Source organism: Numida meleagris, chromosome 2 (assembly GCF_002078875.1).
Source record: "Numida meleagris isolate 19003 breed g44 Domestic line chromosome 2, NumMel1.0, whole genome shotgun sequence".
Taxonomy (NCBI): Eukaryota; Metazoa; Chordata; class Aves; order Galliformes; family Numididae; genus Numida; species Numida meleagris.
Window position 1 is genome coordinate 86,550,102 of NC_034410.1, and position 17,055 is coordinate 86,567,156.

Below are 17,055 nucleotides of genomic sequence, written 5' to 3' on the forward strand. Positions count from 1 at the left end.
AATTGTTTGTGAGGGTGGATAGCGATAGGACAAGGGGGAATGGTTTTAAGCTGAGACAGGGGAGATTTAGGTTAGATATTAGGAGGAAGTTTTTCCACACAGAGGGTGGTGACACACTGGAACAGGTTTCCCAGGGGGGTTGTGGATGCCCCGTCCCTGGAGGCATTCAAGGCCAGACTGGACGTGGCTCTGGGCAGCCTGGTCTAGTGGTTGGCGACCCTGCACTTGGCAGGGGGGTTGAGACTCGATCATCTTTGAGGTCCTTTTCAACCCAAGCCATTCTATGATTCTATGATTCCATGATTCTATGATCAAATACATCAAGAATCTCAAATCTAGAAGGCTCAGTTCTCTTTAGTAGGTAACTGTTGCTGCTCAGTTAACAGACTTAACTATATAAATTCAGAGGATTTCTGAATAACTTCCTTGTAAAAAAAAAAACCACAATGAATATTATTAATCTTATTTTGTTCTTCATCCAGAAGCACAATACATTAGAACAGGTTGTTTGTGCATCTCTTGATATGTATTCCTGATAAAGCTGACAGTATTTTAACTGATGTATCTTACCGCGGAGTAAAATCCAATTCTTTAGGAGAAGCCATTCAAAACATCCAATTAATTTCTGAAATCTTCAGTTGAATGCTCATGATTTATATTTTCTGATCTGGAATTACAATAGTAAACTTTGTTAGAAATGCTTTCTATTTGCCCTGTTTATCCTATTAAGTGCTTGCTCCATCATGGGGTTGTCCTATGTACAGGCAATAAAGACATTAAACAAGTTCACACTTTGCAGGAAGATGTCCAATAGCGGTGTCTGAAAAAGAAACACAGAAGTACTGAGTGGTAGCCAGAATAACAGAAGTCAAAGTCTATTAACTGTTAAGACCAAGTAGACAAAGTCATAAAATAAGATAAATAGTAAAAAAAATTTTTTTTTAAATTAAAAAGTACAAAGTAAAAAAGGTAAAACAAAACAAGCAATTTTGTAAAATATGTTGTATAAAAATAAACAGCAATTCAGAAAACACTGCATCACAAGAAAGAGGGTTGAGAAGAAGCAAGAGACTTTAAAAATTACAGATTAATCACCACACATGAGAAATGAGTAATAAATAATGAATTACATGAGATTAAATTAGGTAAGATACGTAAGACAGCCTTCCAAAACTAATCAGCACCACCAAACTCTAATGCACGTATTGAGTTTTCATATCTGAGAACCTTCTGTCAAATCAGTGTAGCTCTTGAAATATTTAAAGTTAAATTATATTCTTAAGCACTTTCCTGACTCCTTATCAGAGATCAAACACAAAGATACTCCTTGTGTGTGAAAAAATTAAGGCTGTGTTAGGTTTAGTATTAAATATGGTTGTAGAGTGATCTAGTTCAGTTTTTATCTGACCTGGATGGATGAATGGAAGTTCTGGAAAATAACCTGTAAAAGGAGTAGATCAGTAATGACTATTTTCAGGAATAGTTGGGATTGTAGTGAACAGTGTTATAAAGTGACAAAAAAAAACCAACTAACAAGGTCTAGAGAAAACGTTCAGTTGTCAGCCTGTAGGAACAAGGATGATGGCAAGAATGAAGGAAAAATGGTTAAGAGATCTAATTGGAGTGTACATAATCTTAAATGGCGTAGATAATGTTACTGGTTTCTGCCCAGAATGCATTCTAAGACCAGGGGCAAGTACTGTACTTAAACTCAAATGCAGACATAAAGAAACAATTATTAAATTAGTAGTAACCGCTGAAGTGACCTGCAAGGCATAGGTATCGAGAGAAACACATTAAGGATTACTCAGGCAACAATTAACTGATGTCCAGGAGGCAGCAGTACGGGGAGGAAATGCATATGCTTTGTTCCACTTTGCCAGTGACATTCAAAAGGGATTTTTGTTTTCTAACTGTACTTGAACCAAAATGGTTTGCCATTTTTTATTTTATAGAAATAGAATGTAATGTCTCATGAAAAATTATTGTACCCATTTGAATTTCAAGATTAGAAACCACCACATAGGGCTGTGGTTTTGTGATTTAGATTGTCTGAAAAGATCTGAATGAACTTTTCCTAAGTGTACACATTTCTAGGTGTTGCATGTGTAAGCTTTCTGTCTACAACATCTTGATAAAATCTCTATGTACTGCAAATAAAGAAAACCATCAACTGTATGTCATCTTGGTTATTGTTTAGAACAGGACTATGGTTTTTATACCAAATACAGTATAATCATAACTGTGATTAGCATTTCTGCAGAAGGCTTGTAGTAACAATGTAAACCAGGATGTCTTTGCTGTTGGGCATATAAAAAATGTTTTCCTTGGAAACAGCGCTTATTTTGTTGGCAGCATCTGTTGGCAGAGAAAGTTCCCAGATTTTTTTACCAGTCTCTATTTCAACATCTCCAGCAACCCCTTTGAGTTCTGTACTGTAACTCTTATTCATCCATGATTAGAGAAGGTACAGTTACAAGAAAACAATGTTGGACTTCTCTCTGAGTACTTCTAGTGGATCGTGACTGCACCACGCAGTGCCGAGACATCAGAAAAGTTACAGATCTGAAAGAAAAAGCAAATTAGTCCAAGCAGAGTGCAAAATTAGTGCTGTGCTATCACTCCTGGGACCTGATGAAGCATCTCTGAGCTGTGCTGCTCCATGCAAAGCAAACAGCATCTTTATCCCAACATTGCACAGTGAGGCAAGTTACCTGTTTGGGTTTGAAAAACATGGCATTTCTTTCTTAGATTTGAAAGTAGAGAAAGAATGAATAAAGAAGCTACTAATTCATGACTTAGGGCTGTACAAAAAGAGATAATCATAAGGATTTCAGTAAATTCTGAATTGACATTGTGTTCTCTTTTTCTTCAGATGCCATACTTGCAGCAACAGAAATGAAGAATAGAAAAGAGCTAAGGCAGTGTTAGGGAAACTGCCAACTCTCATCTCAGCTCTCACCAATGGTCCTTCTCCCTGATTCTAACAGAGTGCTGATTTGTTCACAAGAAAAGACAACCCATATTCCACCATTAAGATATGTTTGTATTGCGGAAGCTTTTCCCTACTTTTCAACACTTAGGGGGGGAAAAATAATAAAATAGGTATCTTATTTAAAGTCCAAATGTAAACAGAACAGCTGTAGTTTTAATATGTGTTAGTTGGATGAAGTCTGCCAAACAATGCTAATAGAATGATAGATTGCTCCAAAAATAATGCCTCCTATTTATTTCCATGGAAACCAGAACAAAGAACACAATAATACCATTTTATAGAACACCTTCTCAGCTACAAAACACTATTGTTCAGTGTAGGCACCACCATTACCTATGCACCAATGATGAACCAGAGCCTGCATGCTGTACTCATAAGTATCTGTACCAGAGTAGGTGACCCGCTTTCACTGTTGCCTCTCCTGAAACACACCCTCCACCTCCTCACTGTGCTCACATCCATAAATGAGTCTCCATAAATGTGTCTCCAGAAACATTTAGCAAGCGTTAATGAGTGTCAATGGATGCTATTTTTTTCCTCATGAAGGAATTCAGTTCCACAGCTTTGTTTCATCTGAACTTTCATGTCAGATGCCGTTGTGTCAGACTGCCCCTCTGGTGCCATCTGACACATGGCAACAAAATGTAACGGAATAGTGCTGGGAAGGTTCAACCTCTACTGCCATACTGCCAACATCTGCCTCTGACATTGTAATAAAACAGGAGGCACTACTTTCAGAGCAGCCCCTGTCATGTTGGGCAGTCAGCCAAGAGCTTACTGTTGTGAATAGATCTGGATCTATTTTTTTTTTTTTTGCTTGTTTGTTTTATTTATATGGCTTATTGTAACATAGCCTGTTTTGTCAACGGTGAAATATTTACAAACTTGTTGATGTGCACTAAATTTTTAGAATTATCTTTTATAGACAAGAGATCAGCAAGCTAGGGAGAGCATGAGGATAGACAGAGCAGGGGACTGCATAATTTGGGATAAATAATAATGCTGTGATAGAAGCATAGCAGGGATTTGAAGCTGTATTCTTGTGTAATCCAGGCCAGTAGCCAAATGCTAAGCAACTGAGTGTGGCAGACACAGATATACAATGCACTCTCACAATGCGGTTCCATTTATGAAAATGCTTCAAAGATTTTGTCTATTATCCTGTTTAGAAATGAAAACAAATTTTGCAGCAACCTCTGTAGACCTCACATTTGATTTCAGTGCTCTGATAAACCGCGAGCAATAAGCAAAACACCTGTTTTAGGTGTAAAGAGAGAGCACAAAAAGCAGTCTGTGATTACCAGATTTATTCCCTTTTTTTGACATCTACTTCAAGCCATACTAGACTTTTTCAAATGGATGGTCAGAAGAAATATGCAATAAAAAAAAGGATAAAAGTTATTCTCCAACAGTGCAAGAATCAAAATGTGGTATGATTTGAGCTGATTATTCTGCCTCATATTCAGCTGGCTATCTACTCAAACACTATAAAAATGACAAAGTCACTTCCAACTTCACTGGTTGTACTGTTAACCATTGAACTGCTGGACATTGTCCATGATATACTTCCTTGGCATATCTCAGAAATAAGGAGAATTTATTAGCTCTGTTCGGCAGTATTTATTGGAAATCAAAATCTCATTATTTGAACTTGGATTTGATCTTTGTTCTGCTTTGAACACTAGTATCTCTGTTCACTATTCACTTGAAATTTTCTTCTAGGAATTCCTTTAGCTTGTTTTTTCTATGAAGTTCTTAAACATAGACTCTGGCTGGTGTGAACAATAGAGTAAATTTTTAAAATTCCTGTCTAAGAAGCAGGTGAAGTAAAATGTCTAGAAAGTCTAGACTGGTTCTTTCCTTCTTTCTTTCTTTCCATCTTTCCTTCATTCATTGATGGAGACTTGCTACAGTTTTCACTGTTGTTCAGCCTCTCCATTACTTGAAGACCAGAAATAAAAAGTCCTTTCATCTAAGATTCAGTTCTATCACTATTTTTAAACGTAACCTATAAACTTTATAGTTTATGGGTTGTAGGAAATCTTAACATTGAAAGAGAACACTTTATAATCTGGCTTGATTTCCTGCATTCAGACATTGCAGTACCTACCATGTTGTTTATGTCAGGCTATCTAATCTGGAAGCAAACATGACTGAATGGTTCTTTCCCATAAATCCATAGGTACATGCTTTTCAGTTGTGAACTACTTATAGCATGGTTTTTTTTTTTTTCATCTAAACCAGTTTTATTCTTCAAAAATATTGATTCATTCAGTAGCCAGAATTGCTTCCTGAAATGTCTCCAGAGCAGCATGCAACTGAATGTCAATTTTATTGTGATTGGATTAGTTCACTGGAATGCCACCAGCATTCAGGCAAGTGCTTTCCAAGCTGAGACCAGCTGAAAGTTCTTTTTTCTACAAACTCCCAGGTGCCAAGAGGCAGTCAGTGGAAGCAAATTCAGCCACAGAATTAATGAAGGTAACAGCAGACGATATTGGGCAGGAGTATTTGGCAAAATATCTGATTTTAAAAGAAACAGGAGCTCTAATCAGATGGGTAATGTGTTATGGATGATGAACGGGATGTTCATCCCTGAGATCAATTCATGTCCAGTGTGTTTAATACTACACGGGTTTGTATATTCCCACTTGGATGGGGCATCCTGACCATTTACCTGCTAGTAAACCATCATATCGCTTCTCCCAGACTTTTATTTTGCTTTTCTGAATGTCACAGAGGACACCCTTACAACAGAGTTAACAGTAGATTTTTTGATGTTCATTAGTTGCGTCTGTTATAGCACTGGAGTTTGTCTCATGACAATCTCATGAAACCTTCTGAATTTAAGCATGATGGAGTCTCCAGAGATTTCATCCCAATAAACACTGAACAGTACTTACGACAGATAAAACTGTAGCTGCTGGAAAGCCCTGCTTATAATTATAAATTCTTTTTAGTCCTCCTTCTTTCTTCTTTCTGCTTATGTTATTGCATCACCTGTTCTATTGGGAATCAGGATTGCATTATAGCTATTAAGGAAGATGGGCAATTTGATTCCTAGGTCCATTTAAGAACCAGCTCTTCTACACTTTTTATTTAGACACCTATCACCAGGCAAATTTGTAAGCAACATTACCTTTGTTTCTTGATCATTACTACTGTGTGTTGCTTTTACCAGCTTCGAAGATCTGTACAGTTCCTCTGTCAATGCAGTGACTGCGCTTATCTTATGTTGGAATATTTTCCAAAAGCATGGGTTTCTGTGACCATCTTTGAAAAGTTATTTCCACATACTTTTCATCCAAATCACTCATTAAAATAGATTAGATGATGATTTTGTGCATGGTATCATGTAGTTTTTAAGGCTCTCTTTTGATTATATATCTCTATTTTCTTATTCCAAGTACTGTTATTACATTAAAGCTTTCATTCGTAACTTGACTAGTGGTGAGATAATTTGATAATAGTGAAACATCACTACCAAGCAAGGTGGTTTATAGAGTAAACTTATTGTTAATCTCTAAATACTAAATTAATATTTAACCTAAATCTTTACATTCTATATCTTTCAATATTTATTATAAAACATGACTGTTCTATCAGTTACTGTTCAATCAACAATACAATTTAATGATTGGGCTTCAATCTATTTCCTGTCTCTGAATCATATGCTCAAATTCAAGTGTTATTATTGTTAGCACAGGTTTGTTGAAGCTTTAGAGCTCCTGGCAAGGCATGCAAAGGAGTGATGTATGGTGTCACAATTATTCATTTCTTCAAACTAAGTTTTGTCCTTATTATTTTCCTATGACAAGATTCTGTATGTGCAAGCCTGTCGTTGTATGAGTATTTTCTACAGAGCTTTCTGACATTCTGCATACTTTTTGGAAATAATTGTTTGCATTTTCAATGTTCACAGAGGGTATTTCATCTTAACTGAGTAAACATGGCATGCAATCTTTAGGTATGATGATAATAAATGCTACTACTGACCAATTGAATCAGCAGTGCTTATCTTATTTAGCAGTGTTGATTTATCAGCATAATACAGGCATTATCTGTCATTTATCTCTGATATATATATATATATAAAACTCTCTATCAAGTCTTGTTTTGCAGCAACAGGGGCAGATTTAAATTTCTAGGGATCATTAATAAAACACTTGTACAAGCCACAGTGCAGAATCCTAGGAAAATTAAGTTAATCTCTCTAGTGATCAATAACCCAATTTTACCATTTGGAAATATGAATCAGTTGTCTTAGCAGATGTGTTTTATTAAAGGGAGATCACCCTATTACCTAAGACATTTTTCTTTTTTTAAAATCTTTTTCATTGTATAATACTCCACGCACATAGTGTGTGGCTTTGTTTCAAAGCCTTCTCCATTGTAGAGTGACACATCCTTCTCAGTTTGGGGTTATCAAGACCAGACTTTCTGGCTTCTCTTGCCAGAAGGCAAGGGTATCCTGAGCTGCTGGGGTACTTGCGATCTGAGATGCTGTGTTCCTTTAGCCACTCTGCTCCACTGTCCCCTCTTTTCTTTAGGAGAATGCATTTTCCTGCCTTATTGGTTTTATGTACCTACAGTAACTTTGCTGATGCTTTTTTTGCTATTTTTTTTTTGCTATTAATTTTCTTTAGCTGATACAGCCCTTGTAAATAATTCTGTCCTTTAACAGACCTGTTGCTTTAGGTTAGGGTGACTTCTTACCCTTGGGTTTGTTCTGAACTCTTATTTTTCTTAGACATCTGTGTATTAATACAGTGACAAAATTTTAATATAAATACTTTCTGAACATAGCAAAACAGCCAATCATCAGAAAAAAAATTCCCTTTTCTGGGGTTTCCTTTCCCTCTGGAGTTCTTTGATATCTTGAGTTACTTCAGTCTTCCAGTTTCCAACCTCTGGATTTATATACGTCATACACACAGTCACTATATAGTTCTGTTTTCTTTTCTAACTTCATCTCAGCTCTCTAATAACCCTCCTCTGTTACATAACTCCTAGTCAGTCCTGTTGACTTCATTAGTGTTACATCCCATTTTCTTAAATGAAGAGCTTATCCTCTTATCATTCTTGCTTACATACTGGCTTACCTTAAGGGAATGTACTCTTACTTCCCCAAAATAGGAACATGCTTGTTTTAACTTGATAGCACTTTAGATTGATATTCTTGGCTTAATCTACCATACTTCATTTCAGACTGATATGGGGTTACAAAGATAGCTTGTACTCCTCTGTTACAGAACTGTTCCTTTCTACACTTAGTTTTAACATTTTATTTCCGTCTCGCTGCATCTAGTGTTGGCCAAGACCCTTCTGTAAAGCTGTATGGATGTTCATATAAAATAATGCTTTCCTATTACAGAAAGTATCATCTTCCTGGAGAAAAAAATAATTTATCAAAAAGTATGCTTAAATCCAACATCTTCTTAATAAAATATTGGCTATGATTTTCAGTTTTTCTGCAAAGTTCCTCAGATTGAATTCCTCAACCTGTCCATCTGTCATATTAGGCTGAAGCATTAGTCATAGTTTTGTACAACATAGTATCCTGTTCTGTCCACACCGTTATCAAATTCTACTTTCATTTGCAGCGTGAAACCAGAGAAACTTTCTTGAGTTCTGTGGAATAATGCTTGATTATATACATATTTTTTGTGAAAGCAGAATTCATCTCATTGAGTTTCTCATTTTTTGATGATTTTGTAACAATGAACTTTTTAAGGAAGTTTTCCATAGGGAACAAGAGCTCTCCATCCCCAGGTGTAGCAAGACAGGAAAGGAGGGCAAGAGAACAGCATGGCTGAACCAGGAGCTGCTGGTCAAACTGGAGAGTAAGAAGAAAATGCACAGGCAGTGGAAGCAGGGGCAAGTAACCTGGGAGGAATATAGGGATGCTGCAAGGCTGTGTAGGGATGGGGTCAGGAAGGCCAAGGCCCAACTGGAACTTGACTTGGCAAGGGGCATAAAGGATAATAAAGGCTTCTGTAAATCAAGATAAGGTTTGCGGCTGTCAGAGGAACCTGCATGTCCTTAAGTCTATGGGTCCCAATGAGATGCATCCCAGTGTCCTTAGAGAATTGGCTGACATAGTCACCAAGCCACTTTCAACGATATTTGAAAAGTCATGGCAATCAGGGGAAGTCCCTGGTGACTGGAAAGAAGGCATTGTCACATTCTTTTTTGAGAAGGGTAGAAAGGATGACCCAGGGGACTTTCAACCTATCAGCCTCCTCTCTATGACAGGGAATATCATGGAAGAGCTTCCTCCTGGAAGCTATGGTAAGGCACATGGAAGTGAGAGAGGTGATATGGGATAACCAGCATAGCTTCACCAAAGGCAAGTCCTGCCTGTCCAAACTTGTTGCTTTTTATGATGCTGTAACTGTGTCAGTGGACAAGGGAAGAGCCCCTGATGTCATCTATTTAGACTTCAGTAAGGCCTTTGACATGGTCCCCTATAATATCTTTATCTCAAAACTGGAAAGATATGGATCTGATGGGTGGACTGTTTGATGGACAAGGAACTGGTTACGAGATCATACCCAAAGAGTGGTGGTCAATGATTCAAGGTCTGGGTGGAGATCAGTGATGAGTGGTGTCCTTCAGGGGTCTATACTGGGACTGTGCTTTCTAACATCTTTATCAATAGCATCAACAGTGGATTGAGTGCACTCTCAGCAAGTTTGCAGATGACACCAAGCCATGTGGTGTGGTTGACACACCCAAGAGACGGGATACCATCCAGAGAGATCTAGAAAAGCTTGATCAGTGGGCCCAAGTGAACCTCATGAGGTTCAGCAAATCCAAGTGCAAGGTCTTGCACCTGGGTTGGGGCAACCCCTGGCATCAGTACAAGCTGAGGGATGTAAGGATAGAGCACAGCCCTGAAAAAAAGGACTTCAGGGTAGTGGACATGAGCCAGGAATGTGTCCTTGCAGCCCAGATAGCCAACTGTATTTTGGGCTGCATCAAAAGAAGCATGGCCAGCAGGTCGAGGGATGTGATCCTGCCCCTCTACTCTGCGCTAGTGAGGCCTCACTTGGAGTACTGTGTCCAGATGTGGAGTCCTCGGTACAGAAGAGACATGGACCTGTTGGAACACATCCAGAGGAGGGACTCGAAAATTCTCCAAGGGATGGAACACCTCTCCTGTGAGGACAGGCTGAGTGAGCTGGGGCTGTTTAGCCTGGAGAAGGCTCCAGGGAGACCTGGGAGTGGCCTTTCAGTATGTAAAGGGGGACTATAACAAAGAAGGAGACAGACTCTTTAGCAGGGTCTATTATGATAGGTCAGGGGGAAATATTTTCACAGTGAAAGAGGGAATATTTAGATTAAATATAAACAAGAATTTTTTTTACTGTAAGGGTAGTAAGGCCCTGGAACAGGCTGCCCAAAGTGGTGCTGGCTGTCACATCCCTCGGGACGCTCAAGGTCAGGCAGGATGGGGCTCTGAGCACCCTGATGTAGCTGTAGGTGTCCCTGTTCATTGCAAGGGAATTGGACTAGATGACCTCTAAAGGTCCCTTCTCCAACTCAAACAATTCTATGTATCTGTGACTGTGTTGTGAACATATTTTATCACTTAGAAGTTTTTATTGATATTTCTATAAAACCATGCTATATCACATACTTTTCCAGTAAGTCTTCTTTGTGTCAATATTAGCATGATTTTTTTGTTACAATTCTTTAATACATATAGTGTTTTTTTTCCTTTTCCCACTTTGTCCTTTCCAGTGTAGAATATTATGACAGGACAAGGGGGAATGGTTTTAAGCTCAAGGAGGGAAGGTTTAGATTGAATGTCAGGGGGAAGTTCTTCACAGTGAGAGTGGTGAGGTGCTGGAGCAGGCTGCCCAGAGAGGTTGTGGACCCTGTCCCTGGAGGTGTTCAAGACCAGGCTGGATGGGGCCCTGGGCAACCTGGTCTGGTACCAGATCTGGAGGTTGGAGGCCCTGCCTGTGGCAGGGGAATTGGAACTTTGTGATCCTTGGGGTCCCTTCCAACCGAAGCCATTCTATGATTCTGTGATTCTATGTACTGGAGACCGTTGAATTAAGTTCATTGCATGTCCCCAAACTCTGATGCTTTTGTGAGAAGTTAGATGTTTTCACTGACTTATTTTTTGTGTGAGAGAAAAAAGAAGATGGACTGACATCACTATTTCAGGTTATTTATTTGTCCATCTCTTTTGAGTGTCTTCTTAAAATGACAAAGTGATGCACAATGTGACCAAACATTATATTTGTTATGTGTGAAAGAGAGGCTTGTATTGGAACATATCCAACGTTCCATGACTTGTATAACCATAAAATTTTTCTACTTTCTTTTTTAATGAAATCTGTCTTCAAAAAGATGATGACCATGTATGTTTGTAATTTAGATGCTATTAGTATTACATGTGTACCTGGATTCATCTCACATCACTACATAGCTGAGAAATTTAAGTTATGAGTCTTCGTTTTTCTTTGTTTAGTGAAGAGATGTAAGGTTTCACTTTATTGTTTCCTAAAGTAATTTGGGCAATTAAGATCCTAATGTAAGCACTTTATTTAAGTCACTAGAATTTCAGAGGATAGCTCTAAATTTTATTTGCTTTTATCACAGATCTTAACCCGAAAGCCATCTCTCTAAGGCTCTCAGTATTTTTCTTCAGAAAATGTACTATTCCACCTGTTAACCTGAGTGAGATGACCCTTGTCTATGTTGCTTATCACCACTGTGACCTCAGCCTTGCTCTTTACTTCTTCTCCTTAAGGATCAAACAAATTACATTCGATCCCAAACCATAATAACTTGAAAAGCGAGTCCTTTGCTGTGACAAAGCTGCAAGCAGCCAGGCTGCTGAGAGGCATTCCTCGTCATGCTGGATTTCTGAAGTAAATTTCTCTTTTCATTGTGCAAGGTATAAATGATGTTCAGCACTGCAAGGCTAGACAGGAAAGCTGTGTGGTTCCACTGTGAAGACCTTCATTCTTTTTCTGTTGAAATTAGCTCTTCACAAACTTAATGCTGATTACTTGATATTACAAAGTGCTGAGTGAGCCAACCAGTATGGTTTTGAAAAATCAAGATCACAATATGACAGTACCTCATAGTGTACTTTCTTCATGAAATCGAATAGAAGAGCAGTTTCTGTACTGAAAATACTTTACATGAGACTTACATGGAAGTAGAAGGTCTAGCTACTGTCAAGTGAAGAGAAAGCATCTTCTCTTTGTAAAGCATAATCTGTCCAGTTATGCACTCTTTAAGCTGTTCGGATTTCATGGTTTTTAATTAGGAAAACAAATAACCTCCCAAAGCTTGGGAGGTTATAGCAATGCTTATGTTCTTTGTGAGTGTAGAATCAAGGAATAGAGACTTATCTCTGCCAGTCTAACTCCAGATTTTATAAACATGGGAAAAGAGAGCTGTTATTTCAGACCAAACCTGTCTATTATGAATTTCAAAACTGAGTTTCTAGCATAAATATACTGGAAGCTTGACTGAAGAAAATTTAAACTTAACACTATGGATGGGTGCTCTTACCATTCATAGGAGGCTTGAATTCACCTCCACTTTTTGACTCTTTATTGAATTTGAGAGATTTAACATATCTGTATTAAGAAGCATACTTTTTAGCAATCAAATCAATTTGCATTGAATTGGTACTTTAAAAAACCCTCAACTGCTATGCAGGGCTATAAAATAAACTTGAAAAACACATTCCTAGCAGCTTTAAAAATACTGGAGGAAATAGCTGCAAATACTATAGGAATAGGAGCATTTTTAGAAAGTCAATCTGCAGGTATTCTGTAAATAGCACTACCTGAAAATCATTCCCCTAAAAATATTCTGCCTTTAATTTGGGCAGAAGAGTTCAGTAGGTTTCTTATTTGTGTTGACAGATTTCCTCTTTCATTATGAATGTTCTCCAACCTTGTACCAATTCTGGTGTTTTCAGATATGTAGAATTTACCACTCAGCCTTATTTGGTAACTGAGATCACAGGGAGCTTCTTCAGTGAAAGAGACAGGGAGCCAGGCAAGTACCAGTGCTGCAGTCTGGTCTGCCATAATTATTCCCTCTCTTTCTGGTACCTGAGTAAGAAAAGGTACTACTAGAGGATTGTGTCTTGTTGCACTGAGAAGAACAAAGTTTTTCTTCTGGCTGCCAGATGACTCATTGTGACTTTCCTTTCTTTGTTGTTTGTTTGTTTGTTTGTTTTGTTTTATTTTGTTTTTCAGCTTTCATTTGCAGCAACAACCCCAGAGCTGGCTGACAAGAAAAAATATCCTTATTTCTTCCGGACAGTGCCATCTGATAATGCAGTGAATCCAGCAATTTTGAAGTTACTCAAGTATTACCAGTGGAAGAGAGTAGGAACTTTAACCCAGGATGTACAAAGATTCTCTGAGGTAAGCTTCGCATAATTTTTTTTTTCCAAAGAGCTAGTTCCTCCATTAATAACAATTAAGTAAAAAGAAACAGACATCCTGTTTCAGTCTTGTTTGGCTTTGTTTTACTGGGTGGTATCTGCCATACTGAGTAAACTCATTTCCCTTCTGGGGTTTATGTGAGTAGCTATAGTTAAAAACTACCCATAATTTCTTTTGTCTTCTTTACACCAAGATCACTGCACCCAAGTGCAAAAGAAGTCACATTTGTTTTCTAGCATAGGATCCTTTATACTCTTTGACTTGCCAAAGTGTATGATTTTGAAGGAAGCTTGTATCTTGACATTACTTCAGCTAAAAGAGAGAATAAATCTAATTTCATCTTGTTGTTCCTCTGTTGCTCTGATTTACTTTAAGCATCAGCCTGAACACTGAGGGAGAAAATCTGCTAAGTGTATGGTTGAGAGAGTTGTAGGAGCTTACTGAGACAAAAATGACTGCAGCCTTCAGAGTTGATAAGATCAAATATTATGCACCCCCAAATCCTCTGAGTTTCACCCTGAGCAACATTTTACTCATAGAAATTGAAAGAGACTATGGGGCAAGGGCCTTAAGCATGGCATTAACAATAAAGCTGTTAAAAGAAAACATCTTACAGGTAATTAATTAGAGCAAGGGAAGGGAATGAGTTAATTGAGAGGCAAAATTAATAGAGGAGTGCCAGTTTCATAGCTTTTTTTTTCCTTCCTCATCATTCATTAAAAAAGGCTGACTGTGATCTGAGGACTAATATAATTAAAACTAGTGAAGAGGGGTAGGAACAGGTTAGAGTCTGCTTAGATGACTCAGATATTTTCAAATTCTATCACAATTAATTCACTCTGAAGTACTTAAGAAATCTTAGATTCTTCCCTTATGAGCTCTGAGAATTCAAGGATAATAAGCAGGGGGAGGGAAGAGACCTTTTTGTCTGTCTTTCCAAAATGCACATAAAGGGAATTATAGACCAGTCAGCCTAAAATAAATTCCTGGAAAGATATTTGAACAGATAATTGACTGAGAATTTCACAGAAGATAAAAAGATGCTAAACAATGGCCAAGATGGATTTGTCAAGAATAAATCATGTAAAGCAAACTAATTTCATTCTATGACAAAATAACAGGTCTCAAGGAGATGGAGTAAGTGATAAATGTGATGTTTTATGACTGCTTCTGAAGAAAACTGGGTAAACTTGATCATGAGAAAGATACTGTCTCTGACCAGTATTCCTGCCACCAAGGTTAATTGACATCAGATCAGTTGAATGTTTTGAAAATGAGTGCTGAGGTAAAAAGCAGCCAAAAAGAATGTATGCTTTATCCTTCTCTGGCTTGAAATTATATTTTCAGTAGTTATCAGTGGTTCACAGTCAAATAAGAAGGATGGAATTCTGTCAAGTGGTTTTCTAGACAGAAGGAGAGATAAATTGTTTACTGAATAATCAGTTAATACCTATTTGGGAAGAGCTGGAAGCACTTTTGCAGAGGCAGAATTGGTATTCGGAGTAATCTTGACAAGTAGAGAAAGATTTTAAAATAAACAGTAAGTAAATAGAAAAGTACAAAATACTAGAGTACACTAATCAACTATATTAATGAAGTACGGCTATCTAGACAGCAGATCTCCAGAGAAAAGTACAGTAAGCACTACAATGAATGATCAGTCAAGTAAAAGTCAAGAGTATGAGCTTGCTGTAAAAACTAGAGAAGTGGCAAACATCTCCCATTTTTCCAGTACAGTTTTAATACTTGGGAAACACAGAGTAAAATTCAACTCTGCTTAGTGCTAATTAGTTGCAAGTAGTCTAGTACCATCTTCAAGAGGGAAATAGATCAGATTAGTTTATTAAAACATTAAGAAACATCTCAGGGGAGAAAGTTTGAAAGTGGAAAACTGTGGAATGGGTAGGTTGTTGAACTTTCATTGTGTCAGTTTTGTTAAAATTAGACAAATGCAACGTATGCATCCTTGGTCTTTCTTTGAGGCAGAGGAATGGACTTGATGCCTGTCCTGGTCACTTAAGAAATATTAAAACTTAAGCTTCGTAGGGTTTACTAGAGTGCTAAACTTGAGTTCGAGAGCTTTCTGTTCCTCTTGAAAAGTAAGTGACACTCTTCTGTATCAGATTGCAAATCAAATTCAGTGTGATTCATTAAAGTCTTCAGGTAACAAAAGCTCCAGTTAATGCTTCCTTGTATTCAGTTGACTTCATAGACCATATTGAATCCCGAATCTCCTGAAATTATTAGAGCTGCACCCTTTCTTTTTCAGCTCTATGCAGTTTCTCCTATCTTTCTGCAGAGAGAGAAAACATAGGAAAAAAATGAAGAAAATAACTAATACCCTACCTGGTAGCAGTGAGGGATGGGATCCATGAGTGGCAGAGGAGAATAGCACGGTGTAGAGCAGGACCAGAGGTTGGGGCCATGTTCAGCAAAGGATGCAGATGGGCAAGTCTGTGGCAATGAGCGGGTCTAAAGTACAGCTGTGAAGTCAATGTGCAGGTCAGAGTCAGGTCTAGTGATTGCTGCACAGGTCTTTGGAAGAGACTGAAGGCACTCAACTAAGCATAAATGAGACCTCTGAGCCTGTGGACAAATGATGTGGGTGGAGATCCTAGGGGAAGGAACTTGAAGAGTTACTTCTGGATGCTGATACCAGTCTGTATGTCCACTCTGTAATCTTTCCTCTAAGATATATTCTTCCTCTAAGGAAATTAGCCAAAACTATTCTCCTAAGTAATGTTTAAATCAATTCTTCCTTTTTATGTTAGAATGTGGCAGGAAGTAACTGAATGTTATGTTTGTATACTCTTATATAAAATATATCATAGAATCACCAAAGTTAGAAAAGACATACAAGATCATCCAGTCCAACCGTCCACCTATCGCCAATAGTTCTCACTAAACCATGTCCCTCAACACAACATCTAAACGTTCCTTGAGCACCTCCAGGGTCAGTGACTCCACCACATATGAAGCACATATATAGGCAATATCAACGGGCTGAGAGAGCTGGGGCTCTTCAGCCCGGAGAAGAGAAGGCTCTGAGGAGACCTTATAGCAGTCTTCCAGTACCTGAAGGGGGCCTACAGGAAAGCTGGGAGGGAATTTGTAAGGGCACGTAGCGACAGAATGAGGGGAAATGGCTTTAAACTGGAGGAGTGTAGATTTAGACTAGATATTAGGAAGAAATTCTTTACCATGAGGGTCGTGACACTGTAACAGGTTGCCCTGCGAGGCTTCCTCCCTGGAAGCATTGAAAGCCAGGCTGGATGGGACTTTGAGTAACCTGGTCTAGTGGAAGGTGTCCCTGCCTATAGCAGGGGGGTTGTATATCTGTACCTGTATATCTGATACAGGTACAGTTACTTGGAGCTCCCTTTCTTGGCATTGCTCAGATCCTTATGATCATGATTTTTGAAGTGACTTGAATTCTATGGTTGTCAGTAGCACAGCCCACTATTAGTATCCTCTACAAATTCTTTGCATATGTTTGTATAACTAAAACTGTCCCTTCCATTGCATAAATCCTCTTGGTACAAGGGTATATACAAACTTCATCAGTCCTGTTTATTAAGTAGGGCAAGTTCATACCCATTGTGCTTCTGTGACCTAGATTTATTGGATTAC

The 17,055-nt window shown here is 38.2% G+C and overlaps 1 protein-coding gene across 1 annotated transcript in view; it reads left to right on the forward strand.

The window, feature by feature from the left end:
* Positions 1-17,055, forward strand: part of GABBR2 (gamma-aminobutyric acid type B receptor subunit 2) — a 465,848-nt gene that overhangs the window by 178,282 nt on the left and 270,511 nt on the right. Inside the window, exon 3 of the mRNA XM_021388070.1 lies at positions 13,234-13,404. Coding sequence (XP_021243745.1) covers positions 13,234-13,404 — 171 coding nt within the window. The remainder of the gene's footprint in view (positions 1-13,233; positions 13,405-17,055) is intronic.